Source organism: Hemitrygon akajei, chromosome 23 (genome assembly GCF_048418815.1).
Source record: "Hemitrygon akajei chromosome 23, sHemAka1.3, whole genome shotgun sequence".
Taxonomy (NCBI): Eukaryota; Metazoa; Chordata; class Chondrichthyes; order Myliobatiformes; family Dasyatidae; genus Hemitrygon; species Hemitrygon akajei.
In genome coordinates, this window is record NC_133146.1 from 36,616,315 (window position 1) to 36,639,569 (window position 23,255).

Below are 23,255 nucleotides of genomic sequence, written 5' to 3' on the forward strand. Positions count from 1 at the left end.
CTTCATGTATATTTATGGGAAAGGTTGATAGATTCTTGATTGGTCAGGGCATGAAGGGATATGGAGAGAAGGCAGGAGATTGGGGCTGAGAGGAAAATTGGATCAGCCATGATGAAATGGTGGAGCAGACTTGATAGGTCAAAAGGCCTAATTCTGCTCCTACATAAGATGGGTCTTATGAAACGAAAGTGATATTTATTGATAATATTTTGTTGCAGACTTTAAATAAAACTCACGTGAATAAATTGGCAACTATATATACATTAAATCTGAATAGATTGCCCTTACCATCTCTGACTGCAATTTAGAATAATGTTCCCTTTCTTCTGTCCATTTTCTCATTTCTTTATTACGCTGATCTTCAGCTTCCTTTATTTGCTTAAAGAGAAGCATTTTCTCATTAAGCCATTTCTCCCGATTACATGTCTGCTTTTCTTCCATTTCCTAAAGAAATTGAATCAGTTTTACATTGTACACTGTAAAATGTTAAGGCATCAGCTATGCTCAAAAACCTTTAACTGTAAATAAAAATATCATTAGAAAATTAGTCTCTCCTAATAGCCAAAGATCAAATTAGGTTTTGTAGATGATCTCAGTTTTTCATTATAAATTTCCTACATCTTGAATCACAAGAAAAACTGCTTGCCCCAGTTCTACAGTATGGGCTGCTAAGAGCCCTCTTACTGGAGCTGCAAGATCCCCTTCAACTTACGACAATACATAATACGTGTCTTATCTCAGGAGAGCAATTAGATTGATGAAGAATTGGCTCAATTTTTCTTAAATAAATTAGGAAGTGAGGAAAAGGTTACCAAAAGGCAAAATTAAGTTAAGTATGAGGCAAATTATAATTTGGATAGGAAAAGAGCAATAAAATGCATCTTATTTTCACATCTCATTCTAAATAAACAACTATCCATTAATCGGTCAGCATTATACAAAAATATAATTCCTAACCTTGAATACAGGACTTGAACCAATCTTCTGATTTATAGTTATTGAGTTAATCAGAAAACTCACCACTAACTGCTTTTTCAAAGCTTCCATTTCTCCTTGAAACTGTGTTGTTTCTGTATTAACACCTTGATGTGCACTTTCCACTAAATGATTGCGTTCAAGTGTATCGCATTTCTTCTCAAGTTTTTTTGCTTGGTGCCTCCATTTTTCTAATTCTAGAAAGGGGAAATAATACTTTAAAAATCTTTTGAAAGTATACAGCTGGTCTGTTCAATAGGAAAACATAAAAGATGCTCTTTATATATATTGAAATATCTGTAGTCAGAATACAGGATTTTCAATGGATTATGTTGGTAGAAATCAGCTATAATAAAGCTCTGATGATTCCAATGGGCTTTTGCAAAGCTTTACTTCCAAAGATTCAGGAACTGAACTTTATAAGAAAGAAAAGTGTAACTTTGGATGGCTCACAAGGGTTAATCACAAGGGCAACTGCAGTGACTGACAGGTTTATATAATTCAAAATGCTTCTTTGTGGATAGCAACTATCAATAGTCATAACTGAACAATCACCTGCATTGAGTTCTTCAATTTCATTCAACTTAGCTTCAAGCAATTCATCCTGCTCAGTTTGTGTTTGTTCTTGTTCAGTTAATGTAGTTTTCATATCTTGAATTAGTCTCTCTTTGTCTTGGAGTTCTTGATGTGAATTAGAACAAAATCAACAAATTCATATTAAAGATTTAGAACTCAATCTTTAATCAAAAAAAAAATCAGTCATTCCATCGATCAAAAGTGGTGAAGTGCAGAAACATGTAGGATCTTGATTGACAAATCACATCAAAATATTATAGATAGAAGTATTCAGATAGTAGTGGCACTACAAACAACACATTTAGAATATTAGCTTGTACATTTTACAAATTTTCAGTGAATGAGATATATTATAATCCAAATGAAAAGTTATTAAATTCAACCCAAGTAAAAATCAAATCTACGCTGCCATTTGAAGAATCAGGATATTTGAATATAATCAAATGAATCTTCGCCACCCCTACTGACAAACATCTGAAACATCATCTGATCCATCCATATAATAGCAGTTAATGACTGTACCATTTGTGAGGTTCACCTGAATTACTTACATCACTTGGACAAGGGTTAATACTGGATTATCCATTCAATTTAAAATGGACCATATTGACCAAAGAAGCTCCAAACATGAACACCAAATTTCAAGTCAGGAGCATATATCCATCACATTGTCGTCTCAGGACTACTTCACCAATACAGAACAAGTGTGCTCCACCTGCTCTATACATTACAAATGGCGTACCAAAAGAAAACTATCCCAAGAGTTTAGGGACCAAGATGCTTACCAGTGATATCAAATGCACGATATGGCAAGCCAGCAAGAGCAAAATTGAATGGATTCAGGCACTTTGGCCCAACATGGTGCCCACCTAATTTCCTACATTCAGCCATATCCCTTTAAGCTTCACCCTTCCATGTACACATCCAAGAGCTTCTTAAATGGTATTATTGTACCTGCCTCAAACATTTCTTACTGCTCGTTCCATATACTCAACAACCTCTGCATGAAAGAGTTGCCCCTCAGGTCCTTTTGAAATTTTTTCCCTTGGTAAAAGACTTACTATCCACCTTATCTTTGCCTTTCTAATTTTAAACATTTCTATAAAGGACATTCCCTCATTCTATGTTGTCCCAAGAAATAAAAGCTGGCCAGGCCATTTAGCCCTGACAACATCCTCTTAAATCTTCTCTGGCTCTCTCCAGTTTAACAACACCTTCCCAATAACAGAGTGACCCAAACTCTACACAAACTCACCAATGACTAACAACTGCAATATAATGTCCCAACTCCTATACAGTGCTCTGACTGATCAAGGCCAGGGTGCGAAATGTCTTTTTCTATCTACCTGTGACACTGCTTTCAATGAATTATGCACTTCTACTTTTCAGACTTCCTATTCCATTATTCTCCCTAGTATTCAGAGGACACATCCTACAGTAGTTTGACTTTCCAAAATGTATTGCGTTACACTTATCTGTATTGAAATCCATTTGCCATACTTCAGCCCACTCCCCTAACTGATCAAGATTCTCCTGTAATCTGCGTAGCTTTCTTCACTATGAAGAACACCCATTAATGTTGTATCATTCACAAACTTACTGATCAAGACGTGTGCATTCGCATCCAAATCATTTATATAACAAGAGTCCAGACGCCAACTGCTCTGGCACATCACTAGTCAAAGGCCTCCACAACATTCAAAACCTCTGCTTCCTACCTCCAAGTACATTTTGAATTCACCTAACTATCTCTTCCTAAATATTGTGCGACCTCACTTTCCAGACCAACCTACCATGTGGGAACAAGTTGAAGATCTTGATCAAGTTCATACAAACAACATCCACTGCCCTACCCTCATCTACCTTTTTAGTCACCTCTTCAAATTAAAATGTTCATCAAGCACAACTTTCCATGCACACAACTAAGCTGACTTCTCCTAATCCATCCAAAAGCTGGTAGATCTGATCTCTCAGATTTCCCTCCAGTAACTTCCCCACATGTGATGTCAGGCTGACCACCCTGTAACTCCTTGGCTTGTCCTTGCTACCTTGTTTAAACAATAGAATAGTAGGTGCATTCCAGTATTCACCAGTAGCTAATGATTAAGCAAGTATCTCAGCAAGGCTTCTGCATTTTTCCCACTTGCCTCTCACAAATAATGTACATGGTCAGGCTGTTGGGGTTTATTAATCTTAATAAGGCTGCAAAGACCTCCTCCCTGGAAATATGAATATACTCCAAAACATGAATATACATTAAAAATCTCACCCATCTCCTGCAGCACAGCTGATCTCCGAGTCCATTCTATCCCTAGGCATCACTTTACTCCTAAAATAGCTATAGAACTTCTTAGGATTTTTCTCATGCTTACCTGCCATATCCATCTTGTACTGTCTTTGCTCTCTTTATTTCCCCTCTTAAGAGTATTAATCTTTTTATAGGCATCGAGGGTTTGCTCGATCCTGACCTCTTAAATCTAATTCCTTCTTCAGTCGATTAGAGCCTCAGTGTCTTGTCAGTCAAGGTTCCCTAAACTTGCCAGGTTCGCCCTTCACCGTAACAGGAAAATGCTGCTGTTGAACACTTGCCATTACACTTTTAGAAGCCCCCTACTTGCCATTCACTCCATTCCTTTCAAAAAGGCTCACTCAATTGACCTCAACTGGATCTTGTCTGAATCCCAGCATAAATAACTTTACAGAAACAGGTTAAACAACAACAGATGAACCAGAAATGGTTTTAAGGATCTACATTATGGAAGGAGATAAAATGGATATTTAGTATGAATTTCCACAGCTTAGGTCCTTGATAATTCAAACAACATACAGCTGCAAGTAGTTAATTTAATAAAAATTAGGACATTCAAGAGTTGAAAATTTAAAAAATGAACTGAGATGGGACTAAGTCAGGCAGCCTTAGGTGATGGTAAAGATAGATGGATGAAGACCAACTGCAAGATGAAATATTACACTGAAGTTCCAAATAGTGTGCAAGAAATTTGGTTATTAGGAATTAGAGGAATGCAAGACAATGATTTCAGGCTTCCCAGTATTTGGAGGTGGAAATTTCTTCCCACAAAATCCTATATGGTAGGCAAGCAATCAGACAATGTAGACAGTTCAGAGATTAAGAAACATGATATTAAAACTAGAGCGGGGCATTTTCAAAATACATGAGGAAATTACTAATTGAGATGGTATCACCAGGATACATTATGCACCACCCCCACTACATATATGTACATCACCTGACGTCACTTTGTGTACCTAAAATTAGTCTATGTGTACCTTACTTATACATTGAGTTTTAAAAGATAGCTTTTAACTTCATACTTATTGCGTTTTTCTTCTATTGTGCTTTTAATGCCTATCATGTTTGTATTGCTGCATCAGATTCTTCAAGTTTGTCATCCTTCAGTACATGAGTATAAAGGGAATGAATTATTTCATTGTAATCATAGGAAAGATTTAGGGAAGATAGGTAGTGGAATCAGAAGAATGAACATATGATTTAAGATCTTGATGGAAATTGACTTGGTTGTAGAATCACTTAGTGTAGAGGTAAATTGAAAAACCAATGAGGAAGTTTTATGGCACTATGTGGGATGGTAGAGAGCAGGTGGTAAATTGTTCCATTGTGTCATCTCCCAAAGAAAGAATCCAAAAGGGAAGGATTTTGTCAGAGAGGTGCAAAGACAAATCAAGAACCATTTGGAGATAAGAGCCAAGCCATTAATGGGGAAACAAAACAGACAACGAGGTGAAGAGGATTTGTTTAAGAGGCAAGGTATCCAAATATTGAGTTCCCTTGGCTAATCATTAGTAACAGAATAAAGCGAGCATTGTAAAAATCTCATTTGATGTCTTTAAATACCTTTGGTAGTAGTCTGCAAAAGACGTATAGTTTCTTCTACTTTAGTATCAGCTGGTATGTTGCATGGGTCAGGCATTGGTTTATTTTCTTCATTTGAGCCCTATGTCAAAATTATTATTATTGAAGCAATGTAGAAATCTATGTTTTGTTACAACATATGAATACATTTCAGGAAAACATTGTTTTAAAATTTTAGACACTTCCAGAAAATAATTTTGTTACTGCAGTTAGAAGGATCAAAAAAATGACATGACTATTAATAAATGCATTCAATATTTCCTCATCCCTCCTCCGATGAAGGCTGAATATTCAAATATTTAAACTGAACATTTGTAACTTGTTTATCTCTGGGAATTCTAGGACTACACCAACCTGCTGCTCCCTCGCTTGATGTTGAGTTTTATTCTCTTCCAAGAGATTTTCCAGTCCTCTTAAAGCAGCCTCTTTCTCATTTAAGTTCGTCATTAACATTTCTACTTTACTTTTCAAGTCAGCCTCATTTTGGCATGCCTAAAATAATAAGATACTTAGTTAGTAATTTAAAAGCCATCTGCACAGTATTGACAAAATATTGAGCTACTAATGTGATGCAACTAGACTTATTGAATATTGTTATAACTAAGTGATGAGGACACAGAAACCTATGGGAAGAGAATTGAAGAGCAATACAAGAACATACTTAAATGTGCAGTAGACCAAATTTATATATGGAATTAAGTTTTTTTTTTAAAAAAAACACTCCACATTTGGACATCTTCCCAGTGGCAATTTGTGAAATTACTGTGTATGTAAAGAGGCTAGATCAATCTTGTCCAAGGTTTGAGGAAAAATTGCATTTTGAAGGACATGATGAAAGAAAGACACGACTCAATTTAACTTAAACCTCAAAAAAAAAATCAGAATGCACCTGAACCTTCAAGAAAATTAAACAAGTTTTAAAAAATAGAATCAGAATTAATATCACTGGGATACATCATATTTGTTAAATTTATGGCAGCAGTACAATGAAATACATGATAAATAAATATGGAGAAAAAAACTAAGTACATGTGTGCCTATTAAATAGGTTAAAACAAGTAGTGCAAAATAACAGAAATAATAAATGTAGTGAAGTAGTGTTCATGGGTTCAATGTCCACTTAGAAAATGGATGGCAGAGGGGAAGAAGCTGTTCCTGAATCGCTGAGTGCGTGCCATTAGGCTTCTGTACGTCCGTTCCAATAGTAACAGTGTGAAGAGGGCATATCCTGCATTGTGGGCATGGACGCTGCCTGCCTAAGGCTGGTACTCGTGATAGAGACGACTAATTTTACAAGTTTCTGCAACTTATTTCAATCTTGTGCAGTAGCCCCCTCATACCAGACGGTGATGCAGCCAGTCAGAATGCTCTCCACGACAATTTGTAGAAGTTTGAATGTTTTTGTTAACAGATCAAATCTCCTCAAACTCCTAATGAAAGATAGCCATTGTCTTGCCTTCTTTATAGCTGCATCAATGTGTTACATCCTCAGAGATATTGACACCCAGGAACTTAAAATTGCTCACACTCTCCACTTCTGATCCCTCTTGAGGATTGGTTTGCGTTCCCCTGTCTTACCCTTTCTTAGGTCTTGCTTATGGTGAGTGTGAGGTTTTGCTGCAATACCACTCAACTAACTGGTATATCTCGCCCTAGTATGTATGCCCTTTCAGTTCCATCTGTAATTCTTCCAACAATGGATATATCATCAGCAAATTTATAGATGGCATTTGAGCTATGCCTAGCCACATAGTCATGGGTATAGAGTAAAGCAGTGGGCTAAGCACACATCCCTGTGGAGCGCTAGAGTTAACTGTTAGCAAGGCAGAGATGTTTTTCCAATCCGCACAGATTATGGCCTTTTGTTAGGAAGTTGAGGATCCAGTTGCAGAGGGAGATAGAGACCTAGGTTCTGTAGCTTTTTTAAAAATCAGGGGTGTAGGAATGATGGTGTTCAATAAACAACATCCTGACATAAGTACAGGTCGACCTTCTATAATCCGGCAGGCACTATTGGTACCTGAGGAGTGCTGGATTATTGAAAATGCTGAATTACAGAAGGATCATATTAAGCAATAGCTAACCGCCTCATCATACCTTTAAAATATCATGTAAGTCAGTACAAGTTAGATAATAATTTAACAGAAACATTAAATAAGTAGCAAGTGAAATTTTAATAAAGTAATACACTGTACGGCCACAGATAAAATAAAGGATACAGGTAAATGTACAGGAATTAACTTATAGAACAGTTGAGCACTTCTGCTTCTAAAGTGAGACGTTTAATAAACCTACAAGCCAAGTTACATGTCTGCAAGTGTGGGTTTGTCAGGATCATCAACATCTTCATCTTGAAAAATGAGTGAGGCGTTAGGAACTGGTGCTGAAAGTGGCACAACAGTTACTTCAAAAACTGTTGATGATGGTGGCAGCACATCTGGGTGAAGTCAGAGCAAGGAGGTCTTCTATATGCCACATTTCACACGACCGCCAGGGATTCCGGCGCTGGGCTCTTCCGTCTTCACTCGCAGTTACTGAAGGAATCCTCGTTAGGTTTCTTTTCCTCCACTTAGAAATATGCTTAAATTCAGCAGGTCGCCACATCTGATCTGAGGTCGTAGACAGAAGGGAACAGAGCACAGGCAGGGCGACGCCAGAGGGCAGTGTGCGACTGCTGGCACGCGAGCGAGAAGGCGAACCGACCCAGCGTGTGCCAGCTCCTCTGCCGCTGGCAGGTGCCGGGTGGCCGTGCCTCACATAAACGATATTAATAAATGCAAGGAAACAAGCAAGAATCACCTATCTGTGCTTACAAGAGCACGCCAACACATGAACAGATCTAATGCAACCAAAACAATGCACAGCAGATTGGCACAGTGGCCCGGAAAATTTGAAATTACAGTTGCGCGGAAAATTTGAAATCAGTGCCGGATTATCGAAAGAACTGGATTACAGGTAGTCTGATTAGTAAAGGTCGACATATATTTGCATTATCCAGGTGATTCAACGCTATGTGGAGAGCCACTGAGATCGCATCTGCCATAGACCTATTGTGGCAATAGGCAAATTATTGTGGGTCTCGGTCCTTCCTGAGACAGGTGTTGATTCTAGTCATGATAAATCTCAAAGTAGATGTGAGCACTACTGGAAGATGATCAGTGAGGTAGATCACACTGTTCTTCTTGGGCACTAGTATAATTGTTACCCTTTAGAAGCTGGTGGGAACTTTCAACTGTAGCAGTGACAGATTCTTAATTGCTCCCGGCAGTTGGTTGACACAGGCTTTCAGAGCCTTACTCCATCAGGCCCTACTGCCTTGCAAGGGTTTACACTTGCAGAGATCACAAGAGACAGAGATCACAGGATCATCAGATGCTGCAGGGATCCTCATAGCTGTGGCTTCATTCTCCCTTTCAAAGCAGCATAGAAGGCATTGAGCTTGTCTGGTAGTGAAGCAATACAAGCACCATATTGATCAAGAGCAAAATGGGCAGATCATTTTCTATTTAGATTTCTGCTCACATATTTCTGAGGGCGAGAAGGAATTCCTTAAAATCTTGATGAAGAGTTTAGGCCCAAAACATCGACTGTCTATTCCCCTCCAAAGATGCTGCCTGACCTGCCAAGTTCCTCCAGCATTTGTATGTGTTGCCCATAAACAAAGTGATATTTTTTTAAAATTTAATTCTCAGTTTACCTTCATCTACTGTATCTTTCTCATATGATGGCTAATCTTATTCAATTTCACTTTCCTGACAACCCGATGATAATCAATCCCTTTATATTCTAAAAATGCATCTAATCTTTGTATTTGTATCTTAGTATCTTAGCATTCAAAACAGCTATTTATTTAAACCAAACATACCTGTTTATACTGATGAATCATTCGCTCTTTAGTGTTAAGCTCTTGAATAGTTTGTTTCTTTATTCTCTCAAGTTCAGACACTGTTTGTCTCAGAGATTTTTCTTCTTCCCGCTTTGAGGATATCTGAAAATTTGCCAAACACACGAAAGTGAAAAATAGAATGCCAAAAATGTCCAGCAGGTTAGGCAGCCTCTGGAGAGAAGCAGCTTTAACTTTGTGGCTTTACTTTTCCTCCCCCTTTTTGCAGTTTTAAGACCCAGTTGCATCACTGCGCATCTACTGACTACACAGTTCTGTTCTACTGTCAGACTTTTGATTTCTTAGGAAATATCACAAGGTCCATACAGCTCCACTTTTCACTGTACCAAATGACTCCAAATTTCAAATTTAAACAAAAAAAAAAATCACAAATTTGCTGATTGCTTTTTGCTATCAATTTCACAAGCGTACATCAGTATTAGACTCAAAGAACCATCTATTCAATGAACATTTTCTGAGTTTCTCTAACATTGAGATCCACATACATCAAAGCTTTCCCAAGATAACCCTAACACAGGAGCAACAACTCAAAGCATCTACATCAAGAAAAAGGACGCTGCAAAACTGCATTAAATACTACATTTTAAAGAGTTTAACTAAACCCATTTAAGTTCAATTATATGTTAACAAACATTAATATATTTAGAAATTCAATATTGGATTAAATCTTTAATTAAATCTCCACCATTCGGGAGCACAAGAAGAAGCTGTGACTTCACAAACATTCACCATTGAAGATTAAAAATGCAACACTTTGCAACAGTTTAAGAGATTGGATTGTGTCCAATCAGTGAACAGGATTCATTAGAAAGGGCAAACAAAAATAAGGCAGGGCATCTGGAGTGGCCATTGTGTGAGTGGGCCAGTGTTAAAGTGAGGAGGCTTTGGTATTGGCTCCTCATTCGTTTTCTGTTAGGGCACAGTTAGTACAGTGAGGATGGCTCCAGGGGCTGTGTTGTTTTCTTTTGTGTGATATGGGAAATCTGGGAAACCTCCAGCCCCCCAGGTAGCTACATCTGTACCAAGCTATCGCTCCTTGGAGTAGGTGTTAAGGAACTGGAACTGCAGCTCGATGATCTTCAGCTAATATGGCAGATTGAGGAAGAGATAGATTAGTGCTACAAGGAGGTAGTCACCTCTAGGTTGCAGGAGGCAGGTAATGAGATGACTGTACTGGTTGCCCATTTCCCTATCTTCTCCTGTTAAGAGGGATGACCTACAGGAAGCTGGACCAACTAAGCCTTTGGCACAGAGTCTGGTTTTGTGACTCAGAAGAGAAGAGAGGCGAAGAGGACTATGGACATGATAGAGACACACAGATGGAATGTTGCCTACCAAATGCCAGTGTCAGAGATGTCTCAGATCAGGTGCATGGCATTCTAAAGAGTGAGTGTGAATAGCCAAAAGTCTTGGTATATATTGGCACTAATGACATAGATAGGAAAGGTGAAGAGGTCCTGGGGAGAGATTTTAGGGAGCTAGGCTGAAAGCTATAAAGCAGGAGCTGCAGGGCAGTAATCTCTGAATTGTTGCCTGTGCTACGCATTAGGGTAGAATAGAAGCATTTGGCAGATAAATGCATGGCTAAGGAACTAGTGCAGGGGCAAGGGTTCAGCTTCAGGATTATTAGGATCTCTTCTGGGGAAGGTACAACCTGAACCCAAGGGGGACCAATATCCTTGAGGGCAATTTGCTAAAGCTGTTTTAGAGGGTTTAAACTAAATTGACAGGGGAACCAGAGTGATAGGGCTAGATGGAGTAGTTGGTTTACAAAGGCAGTGTGTAGTGAGACTGCTAGCAAGGACAGGCTGAAGATAGGACAAAATTGCAGTTAGTAGAATGAGTTGCAATGTAAAAAGGGGGACGAAAATTGAAAAGGGTGATGAATACAGCACTGAAGGTGTTATTTCAATGCATGCAGGATATGGAATAAGATAGATAATAGCTGGGAGCTTAACATCCAAGGATTCACGTTGTATCAAAATGACAGGTAAGTAGGCAGAGGGGTTGGTGTGGCTCTGTTGGGAAAAAATGAAATTATGTAGGATCGGAAGGTGTATAATCATTGTGGATGGAGCTAAGAAAATCCAAGAGTAAAGAGACCCTAATGGGAGTCATATACAGACCTCAAAACAGTAGCAAAGATATGGGCTAGAAATTGCAACGGGACATGGAAAATGCATGTTATAAGGATAATGTTACAATAGCCATTGGGGATTTGAAAATGCAGATAGATTGGGAAAACCAGGTTGGTGCCGGATCCGAAGAGGGGGAATTTCTAGAATCCATAAAAGATGGCTTTTTGTGGCAGCTCATGGCTGAACCCACTAGGTGATCAGCTATTCTGGATTGGATGTAGTGCAATGAACCAGAATTGATTAGAGAGCTCAAGGTAAAGGAATCCTTATGGCCAATGATCACAATATGATAAAATTCATCCTGCAATTTGAGAAAGACAAAGTTAGAAATATGAATATTACAGTGGAGTAAAGGGAATTAGAGGCATGAGAGAGGGGCTATGAAAGGATGTGCTAATATTGGAGAGGGTTCAAAGGAGGTTCACTAAAATGATTGAAAGGCTTATCATACAAGGTGTTTGATGGCTCTGGGTTTGTACTCACTGGAATTCAGAAGAATGGGGGGGATCTCATTGAAATCTATTGAATATTAAAAGGTCTCAATAGCATGGACATGGAAAGGACGTTTCCTTTGGTGGGGGTGTCTTGAAGCAGAGAACATAGTGCAGAACAGAGTGAAATCCATTTAGAACAGAGTTGAGGAGAAATTTCTTTAGCCAGAGAACGGTTAATCTGTGGAATTCTTTGCCATAGGTGACTGTGGAGACCAACTCATTGGGTATATTTAAGGCAGAGGTTGATAGGTTCTTGATAAGTCAGGGCACGAAGGGATATGGGAGGAGGAGGAGATTGGGACTGAGAGGGAAATGGATCAGCCATGATAAAATTTCAGAACAGACTCGATGGACCAAATGACCCAATTCTGTTGTGATATCTTATGGTCATTCATACAAATTTCACTACTTTAGGGGCTGACAAAGTGGAGGGTCATGGCTTAGCTGGATATTAGGCATTCAGCAGTTATGAGAGTAATTTCCTCATTACAACCAAGTAACAGTGTTACATTGCACAAGCTGCCCATGTCTTGTAAGACATCACCAGTAGTGATTAGTTCAGTTTTGGGGCACAAATTGACAATAGTAGAACATCAAAAATGTAAGTAAATACTTAACACACAAACCACCATTAAGTGAGTCACCTCCTGCTGCCAGAAATTATTGGTGCATTAGCTTTGCAGACTGGTAAGAAAAAACAGCTGAAGAATTTTATTTTAAGTTAGTGGTTGCCTTGAGTTGATAGCCACTAAAGTCAATTCACTTTGGAACAAATTACAATAGAAATTTCACAATTAACACTATCAAAGCTGACAAAAGTCTTGGAAAGCTGAAAAGGCTCTTGACAGCAGAATAATATCAAATTTTCTCTACATCAAGAGATCAGTAATGCTGTTAATTACACATTTAATAATGCAATCTGTACAGTCATTCAAATGACCATTTGCATTTCAATTTCACACATCACTTAAAATATGCCTTTACTGAAAGAATGTATTTCCAGCACCTTAAAACCACATTTCAGCAGGTTTGTTTTTAAACTTTAATGATTAAACTCACCTCTGACTCAACCTGTTGCATTTGTTTCTTGACATCTACGTATTTTTCCTTGAGTTCTCTGTACTCCTCATCTTTCCTCTGAAGGTCAACTTCCAATCTTTGACATTCTGTGGCACTTTCAGAAAGTTCAATTCTCAGCCTTCAGTAGAACAAAAATATCAAATTATATTTACAAATTCTAAGAAAATGGGACAACAAAAAGCAAAATTTTAGGTGTAGCCAACTCAATCCAAACTTAACGTATTCATTCAGGTCAAACTGTCAAAACAGCAAAGTTACATTTGATTATTTGTAAAGTGCAAATTTCAAGATATCTGGATAGTTTGATGGAAACATAGCAGATTCTGAAGTTGTGTATTTGATTCAAATTGATGCATTAGTACAGAAAGGAATAATATATTGTTGTCATACTGTACCTTGGATGCTAGCTAAAAATGAAGTCACATTAATATAACTATATAACCACATAACAATTACAGCACGGAAAAAGGCCATCTCGGCCCATCTGTGCCGAACGCTTACTCTCACCTAGTCCCACCAACCTGCACTCAGCCCATAACCCTCCATTCCTTTCCTGTCCACATACCTATCCATTTATTTATTTATTTATTTATTTATTTTAAATGACATCGAACCTGCCTCTACTACTTCTACTGGAAGCTCGTTCCACACAGCTACCACTCTGAGTAAAGAAGTTCCCCCTCGTGTTACCCCTAAACTTTTGCCCCTTAACTCTCAACTCATGTCCTCTTGTTTGAATCTCCCCTACTCTCAAAGGAAAAAGCCTATCCACATCAATTCTATCTATCCCCCTCATAATTTTAAAAACCTCTATCAAGTCCCCCCTCAACCTTCTATGCTCCAAAGAATAAAGACCTAACTTATTCAACCTTTCTCTGTAACTTAGGTGCTGAAACCCAGGTAACATTCTAGTAAATCTCCTCTGTACTCTCTCTATTTTGTTGACATGTTTCTTATAATTCGGTGACCAGAACTGTACACAATACTCCAAATTTGGCCTCACCAATGCATTGTACAATTTTAACATTACATCCCAACTCCTATACTCAATGCTCTGATTTATAAAGGCTAGCATACCAAAAGCTTTCTTCACCACCCTATCCACATGAGATTCCACCTTCAGGGAACTATTCACCATTATTCCTAGATCACTCTGTTCTACTGCATTCCTCACTGCCCTACCATTTACCATGTATGTCCTATTTTGATTAATCCTACCAAAATGTAGCACCTGACACTTATCAACATTAAACTCCATCTGCCATCTTTCAGCCCACTCTTCTAACTGGCCTAAATCTCTCTGCAAGCTTTGAAAATCTACTTCATTATCCACAATGCCACCTATCTTAGTATCATCTGCATACTTACTAATCCAATTTACCACCCCATTATCCAGATCATTAATGTATATGACAAACAACATTAGACCCAGTACAGATCCCTGAGGCACACCACTAGTCACGGGCCTCCAACCTGATAAACAGTTATCCGCCACTACTCTCTGGCATCTCCCATTCAGCCATTGTTGAATCCATTTTACTACTTCAATATTAACACCTAAAGATTGAATCTTCCTAACTAACCTTCCCTGAGGAACCTTGTCAAAGGCCTTACTGAAGTCCATATAGACAACATCCACTGCTTTACCCTCGTCAATTTTCCTAGTAACCTCTTCAAAATATTCAATAAGATTTGTCAAACTTGACCTTCCACACATTCTTAACATTAAAAACAAGACTTAATATTAGACTAGGTTTCACTGATGTCTTTAATTTCCTGTATTTTTTAAACAATTTATAGACATTTGGAAGACAAAGACTGTCAAATAAAAATTTTGCACTTGAATCTTATAGATTTTGTAAACTTGCCATTATTTTGCTCATATTATTGCTTCACTATGTGCAGGTCACTTTCCTATATGTGTTTTATGTGCTGAAACAATATCCAACCAAATTTTGCTCAAAATTGGTCATGCATTACATCAAATATAATCATTGTACTTTATGTCAATTCAGGAACGTATATCTTGTATAATCATAAACTAACAAATGTTTATCAAAAGTAGATCTATATTTGCAAACATTCTTGAAACTACAATAGAAGCAAAAATTAGATGAATAAGATGATTTAATCACTATTTTCAATTTAGTAATTGTTTTTGTATTAACATGTTTGTTATTGTAAACTAATATTGCTCTGATCAAAAAGCCATTCTAGAGAAATGGATGGTCACCATGAATAGAACTTCGTGTATTTGTCATGTAATGCATTTCACGATACTTACTTATTAAATTCAAGATGCTTACTCTCCAGTTCTCCTTCCTTTTTAGATATAGTCTCTTTTATAGCATGCCAATTATCTTGCACCTCTCTGACCTCTTTCTTAAATCTAACTTCTTGAGATTTTAAATTTAGTTTAAGATCATCAACACATTTGTTGGAGTCAACAAGTTTCTTCTCCATACATTGTAAATTATTTTGCAGATTGGCAATGTATTCTTCCCTCTCTTTCAATTGTTCTTCAAATCTAGTAAGATTGGCTTTATTCTTTGAGATTTCCAACTCTTGAGCTTCCATTATGTGTCGATAATTTTCAATCTCTTTCTCAAGATCTACAATATTTCCTTTGTTTTGCATTAGAGCTTGGATCTTATTTTCAGTCTCTTTAAAATTTGCTTTGAATTCTTTAAGTTCGGCATCCTTTTCCTGAAGCAAATTCTGAGTTGTAGTTTCATTTACTTTCAGTTCAGTACATGTGGCCTGCAGGTCTGCGTTTTGCTTCTTCAGACACTTCAGCTCTTCATTCAAATCTTGGATTTGCTGGCTTTTTTGTGATGACAATTTAACTACAACCTCGTACTCTTTCTGCAGCTTTTCAATTGTCTTATGGAAGGGACCACTGTCTCGTCTTTGCACTACAGCTTTTGCCTCATCTAATTCTTGAGCAAGAATAGATAATTGTTTCTGTAGAGATTCAATTTCTGTCATTTTTTCCAGAGATTCTTTCTTTTCATTTTCCAGGAGATCCTTGGTACATTTCAGTTCTGCAATACTCAATTCAGATTCCTTCTGGAAATTTCTTAGTACGTCAATTTTATCTTCCAGTGTTTTATTTTGTACTTCTCTCTGTGTAACTTCATTCCTACACAATTCGATCTCTGTCTGGAGCTGTTTAATTTTTTCAGACTGTTGCATATTTAATTCCTTCTCCAATTTAAGTTCAAGTCCTAACTTTTCACAATTTGAATTTTGCTTTTCAATCTGTTCTGTTAGTTTGGAAATCGTCTCAGCTGAAGAAGTTAGATCCAACTGAAGCCTTTCAACACATTGATTCAATTCTTCATTTAAGCTTTTGTCATTGTTGAGATTTTCTTGGGCTAAGGTTAACTGATCCTTTAAGTTTTGTATTTCTTCATGTAATGTTATCACTGCTTTCTCTTTAGCAGTTAATTCATTTCTCATACCTTCAACTTTCCATTCAAGAGTTTTCATGCTTGTGCATTTGTTTAATGAACCTATAAAACAAGTTCAAACATCTTTGCTAAATAAAATGAAGTACATAAATTTAACACTTGATTATCAATAACAAAAGAAAACATATCAGTACTTTAGCGTAGCAGACTTCAAAAAATACTTACACATAAGCACAAATGGGCTTGTTAACATATTGCTTTTCAAACCAATGTATGAACCATAAAAAGTGAAATAGGAGAATGCATTTTTGGGAGGAATGGGAATGGGAGCAAAAAGCAGCCCATGCACCAACACTGTACCTTCACAATATTGTATGACAGATTGAAATAAACAATTAAAAGCCGAAGCAGCAACAAGTTTTTTTCTCTAAGTTTTTTTTAGAGAACGCCGAATACACACACTATTTCAAATTCCATGCATAAAATGATCCACGAGAAACCTGATGGTTGAAGATAACTGGTAGAATAGATAGGGCTGGATCCATCAATGAAGTGTACTTGAATTTTCAGAAGGCTAATTCATCAAAATTACAAACAGAAATTGCGTATAAATCCATTATGGCATCTAAAAATACAGTTTAGCAATTTTGGGGCATGCTGCTTGTCAGAAAAAAAAATCATTGCAGACTTCATTAGATTGAATGTGTGCTCACCCAGAGTGGCATTATCTATCAATTAACTTAGCTAGGTCCACACAAATTAAAGTGAAAGATTATTTTTGGCAATCTAACAATCAAACCTCTGTAGTTTGCTTTAAAAAAGTGTTCATAAGAACCCTGTGTACAAGTGCTGCAGGGAAAAATAAAAACAAAATATAATTTATAGACATGAAGATTTGTAGAAAATGCAAAACATACTCTTCAGCAGTCTAAATGCTTAACCATCAATCCTATCATACAAATATACAGCTCATAATAAAAAGTCGTACCTTTCTTGAAAGGTGGTTCATCTTCCTGTTGATAACTTTCATAAGTACCTTTGTTGTTTATTGAAGGATTTCCCATAAGCATATTGTTTGGAACTTCAGTTCTACTATATGTTTCCAACATTCCTTGAATGCTTTCCATAGTTTTGCTCTACGTATAAGAGAAAATATTTATTTAAAATACTATAGAGTCACACTATAAACTTTTCTAAAAAGATAATTGGGGCAAAGTAAAAAAAAAGCTGAAAAGGCTGATTTTTATAAAGCATACCAAGGACACAAGTCTAATTCAGGCATATTGAGGAAAAAGTACTTACTGTATTCAAAAAGGTTTTATATAATAAAGATACTTAAAATTTGAGTTCATAAGAATAACAAAGCATTATGAACCACACCCATCTAAGTATTTTATACTGATGACAAAAAAATTATCTACCAAATTATAACAAAATTTCATCAAGAAAATCAAAATCAGATTTATCACATGAAATTTGTTTTGCAGCAGCAGTACAGTGCAATACATAAAAATGCTACAGATTACAATACATATAAAAATACATAAAATTAGTGCAAAAATAGTGAAGTAGTGTTCATGGGTTCACTGTCTGTTCAGAAATCTGATAGCAGAGGGAAAGAATCCATTCTTTTTCCCTGATACTCTGAGACACAATTTTACACAATCATAAAGGATCGATTTCTTTATCTTAGATTCAGCCTGGAATTATGCAAGATAATCTATCTAGCTTCTATGGTGAAAAATACCTTTTTCTATATTTATGCCCCAATGAACAGCAGTAATATACCCATCCACATCCTCTGGAAGAATAAACAAATACATCAATAAGCAAACAATATCAGGTTGCAGCATTGTCCCATTTATACTCAGAGGTGGAAAGGACAAAGAGTCAAATATGTTGTTGAAGTTTCTTGAAAAATTACAATGATCCCACATACTCCTGGGAATCTTTAGTCCATGATCACTTAAAGAGGAAAGGTGCTTGTGGAAGGCATCAAGAACCAAATCCATGTGTGATAAGCATACTTCCTCATAAGCTACTGATCTCCCTGTCAGACACCCCCTGTTTATTCCTATGGTAGAATCTACAGGTTCCACATTGATTTCAGAACCCACAGTATCTATGGAAGTAAGCCATAAGAGTGATCTAGGAATAATGGTGAATAGTTCCCTGAAGGTGGAATCTCATGTGGATAGGGTGGTGAAGAAAGCTTTTGGTATGCTAGCCTTTATAAATCAGAGCATTGAGTATAGGAGTTGGGATGTAATGTTAAAATTGTACAAGGCATTGGTGAGGCCAAATTTGGAGTATTGTGTACAGTTCTGATCACTGAATTATAAGAAACATGTCAACAAAATAGAGAGAGTACAGAGGAGATTTACTAGAATGTTACCTGGGTTTCAGCACCTAAGTTACAGAGAAAGGTTGAACAAGTTAGGTCTTTATTCTTTGGAGCGTAGAAAGTTGAGGGGGGACTTGATATAGGTATTTAAAATTATGAGGGGGATAGATAAAGTTGACGTGGATAGGCTTTTTCCATTGAGAGTAGGGAAGATTCAAACAAGAGGACATGAGTTGAGAGTTAAGGGGCAAAAGTTTAGGAGTAACACAAGGGGGAACTTCTTTACGCAGAGAGTGGTAGCTGTGTGGAATGAGCTATCAGTACAAGGTAGAGGCAGGTTCGATTTTGTCATTAAAAAAAAAAATTTGGATAGGTATATGGACAGAAAAGGAATGGAGGGTTATGGGCTAAGTGCAGGTAGGTGGGACTAGGTGACAGCAAGCGTTCGGCACAGATGGGCCGAGATGGCCTGTTTCCGTGCTGTAATTGTTATATGGTTTACAAAGTTTGTATATGGTTTATATATCATAGCCAAGCTACTTTCCATGGAACATAGGAGACTGAGAGGAGATAGTATAGAAATCATAAATGGTATATTAAAGGTGAATGCACTCAGTCTTTTTCCCCATGGTTGGAGAAATCAAAAACTATAGGACATAGGTTTATAATGAGAAAGGAAATATTTAATAGGAACTTGATGGGTAACTTGTTTTTAATACACGAAAGGTGGTATGTATGTGGAATGAACTACCCAGAAGAACCTCTTAAAGACAGTTGGACAGGTTTATGGTTAGGAAAGGTTTAGAAGGACCTAGACACTGGCAGCTTGGATAGGCATCTTGATCAGCATGGATGGACCAGTTAGCCGAAAGGCCTGTTTGCATGCTATATGACTATAATCACTGAAAATGTGTAGTTAACAATATAAAATACAAGAAGCTTAAACTAATTTGAGTAGGTTTGCAGTTATAGGTCAGATAAATGGGGAGGATTTTAAAGGAGACTCTCTGAAATGTCTTGAACAGGTTGCAGAGGTGGTAGTGGAAGATGTATCATGAAGATACAACTACAACATTTATTAGTATACATGAGCATCAAGGTGGGCTGAAAGAACCCTTTCTCTGCTCTATTGATTTTTTTTAAACTTTCAATAAAGAAATATCCTGAAAATCACCATCTGTGATAAGTGACAGCACAAACAGTACTTTTTTTTTTTAAAGTTAGGAGTATGCAGTCTACTATACCTTATTATAATTTAGTAACAGCAACACAAAAATGAAATGGGGACCTTGATTATTTTAATAATTTGGAAACCAAATTGAGGAAATTTGAACCTTTGCAGCCCACATCAAAATAACCTATTACATTTTAGTAAGACATAATGCAAGTCAAATGTGAAGTTGAATATAAACATTGCTAATGTGTGCTGAAACACACCATTTTGACAAGAAACAAACAATTCAGATTTATGCAACTTAGTTTGAGATTAGATAGATTAGGTGTGAATGGGTAGCAGAGTAGAAGTTGGTTAACCCAAAAACCAAGCATAAAACTGCAAAATATATGATTGTGTTCAGCCAGACTGCAAACACTCTTCTATCACCTGACAACAATGCAATGATATTGTTAAAAGTACACTAAAGTACAAAAGTTCATGCCCAATCAATCGGGGATGACATCAGAGAGGAGAATCAAGCTAGTTAACAGAGCAAAATTGACTGCACTTTGACTTGATCTAAGCATTAGTGTAGTGAAAAGTCACTGCAGGATGATAGCTCAGAGCAGAGAAGCATTAGGTTACGTAGTATAATTATCAAAAGTACAAGTTTGTAATATTAACAATTGTACAATAGTTGGAATTAGATCACTACCTGAAGATAACACATAATGGAAAAACTGGGTATAATTGCAACTAAAAAGGCATAGAAGGTATTATTGAAATATAGTATTAACTAAAATAATTGTCAATAGCCTTTTTTGCTTAGTTGCACATTTCCCCTCTCAGAAGGATTCATCCAAAGCTACTGAAAGTAGTATAGATGAATTTAGGGTTTAAAATGTAAATTGCAGTCAGTACTATTTTACATGTAAACAACGTTAAATTGAAAAAGATGTGCAAGAAACTACTGCAGACCCCAGACCTAATTTGATTTTCTATAGACTTTCAAGGAGATTGGAAAAGATCCTTACGCTTTCAGCCCAAGGACAGCAACAGGTATGTTTTTGAAACAAAAGTCAAATTTACATTCAGCTGTTCACTTTAAAAAAAATTAAAATTACCACAAACCAATGGTTTTTAACCACTGTTATGTTACAATCAAGCTACACTAAGCTGTGATTCTTACATATTTTTCACTTTTTTAAAAACAAAACATTCAAGATGTTACAAAATTTAGGTGATTAGGATTCATGCACATTTGGATCTGCATAGGGTCAGTCAGCATGGCTTTGAGTGCGGTAGGTCATACCTTACAAATTCAACTGAGGTGACAAAGGTGCTTGATGAGAGTAAGGCAGTAGTTATTATCTCTATGGGCTTCAATGCACTTGATGAGGACCCTCGCAGTAGGTTGATTCAGAAGATTACAATGCATGTGATCTAGGGTGAATTGCATGTTTGGATATAGAACTGGCTTGCCCACAGATGACGGAGTAGGAGTGAAGACTGTTACTCTGGATGGAGGTTTGTGACCGGTGACCCATGGTGTTTTGCAATGATCGGTGCACCGAGACTGCCAGTTCAATAATGTGCTATTAAAAAAAACTGTTCTATTGGAATAATCAACGATGGTCATTCTAAGGACAACATATCAATAAATGAGGGTCTAACGATTAAATACAGTCTGACATGTTAGAGCACCAATGTGTTCAGTCAAACATAAGTAACTAAAAACAGTCCAGAAAAAAATCTTCATGTTTCACTCCATTGAACGTGCATTCTTTTTTTTTTTTTTTTAAAAACATGAGATAAATATAACTCTGCAGTTGGATTTCTAGACCAGGATCTTTAACTGGCCTTTAAATTTCAAAGTAAGAATGGTATAGTTTCAGTCCACCTGACTCCAGAACTTCAAGGTTTTAAAATAAAATGCTTGCCAATTGTTTTAACTCCAGGATCTCTAAGCAGGGTAACCACTAACTTCAAGCACATAGTCCTCATTAAGTATTTCTAATATTTTAGGAAGTGGTCTGCTTTGCCACATACAGAAGTGACTGAAGTGCAAACAAATATGTGTAAAAGAAACAAGAGAACAGAAATGAGAAAAAATGAATACTCATGTTAAACAAGTGTAATGCCCTTGTTAGCATCTTTACTGTTATGTTGTAGGTATTTCATTTAGCCTATTTAGGTTATTGTTGATGATAAGGAATAATGAGGAATGTGTGCCATCCAATAAGGATGGTGGGACTGGGGGAGGTTTTATTTTGGTAAGAGACATTAAGGTTGGCCTTGGAACTTTTGTTCAGTGGAAGACGAAGAGAGAAGACACTGGGGAGAACAAGTCATAGGATACGACCTGGTAGGAAACCTGTATGTTTGAGATAGATTGCGAGCGACATTCAGAAGGTGGTGTGTGCTTTCACACAGACTGAGTGCCCAGCGCATGAGCATGACCCAACTTGTGCATATTTGACTGTTTAATTTTAATGGACCCTTTTTGTTCTTTCTTTACTAACCCTTCAGTTAAGTAAGTTTCACAAGCATAACTCCTTTTGTCATATGCAGTATGCTGTCTGTTATTTCTTGACACTGAGTTGTACAGGGTAGCAAATTACACAGTATCCACACAAACCAGGGAGGGCCATTTCAATCTCATGGGTTTGGCGGGACTGGAGAGCATCTTCCCTAGATTTGCGCAACCAAGGAAACCAGTGGGGTTTCACAAGGAAGCTAATGTAGACATTAAACTTATGGGGCTCAGTATTGATATTTGATCGGATGAAAGCTCAGCACTAAGAAAATCATTTCCAAGCCCAAAAGGCATTTGAGAGTCATTTATCAAGGCAATAGTCAAATATCTTAAATTCAAAAAAGTAAGAAAGCTTAACTTGAAAGTCTTAAAATGTGTCAGTTCATGATAACTAATATAAAGTGTAAAAACTTTCATACTAAACAGATCGACTGTTCCATAATAATCTTCTAAATCTAATTAGAAACTCACATATTCGTCCATTCTTTCTTCATAACTTGCAAGCAGGTTTTTCACTTTATTCAAATCAGCATCCTTGAGAATCAATTCATCCATCAACTTTTTGATCTCCATTTCCTATGTATTTTTATTTAAACAAAAGCAGGTCAAAACACAAAATTTTCTTTTAAGTTGTAGCTGTATTGGAGCATTGGCAGTTATTAAATAAAACAGCCTAGCAGAAAGGAGAATAAAAAATAATTCCTGTACAACTTTTCTATGTCACCTTAGGGATTGCACTTATAACTG

General features: G+C 36.9%; 1 protein-coding gene across 3 annotated transcripts in view; it reads right to left on the reverse strand.

Annotated features, from left to right (window-relative positions):
- Positions 1-23,255, reverse strand: part of LOC140715353 (kinesin-like protein KIF20B) — a 73,535-nt gene that overhangs the window by 15,655 nt on the left and 34,625 nt on the right. For all 3 annotated transcript variants that reach the window (XM_073027418.1, XM_073027419.1, XM_073027417.1), the window contains exons 18-27: positions 22,980-23,084; positions 17,461-17,608; positions 15,344-16,574; positions 13,039-13,177; positions 9,309-9,431; positions 5,798-5,935; positions 5,426-5,525; positions 1,531-1,656; positions 1,021-1,172; positions 289-444 (exon numbers count right to left, since the gene is read on the reverse strand). In XM_073027418.1, the coding sequence (XP_072883519.1) occupies positions 289-444; positions 1,021-1,172; positions 1,531-1,656; positions 5,426-5,525; positions 5,798-5,935; positions 9,309-9,431; positions 13,039-13,177; positions 15,344-16,574; positions 17,461-17,608; positions 22,980-23,084 (2,418 nt within the window). The remainder of the gene's footprint in view (positions 1-288; positions 445-1,020; positions 1,173-1,530; positions 1,657-5,425; positions 5,526-5,797; positions 5,936-9,308; positions 9,432-13,038; positions 13,178-15,343; positions 16,575-17,460; positions 17,609-22,979; positions 23,085-23,255) is intronic.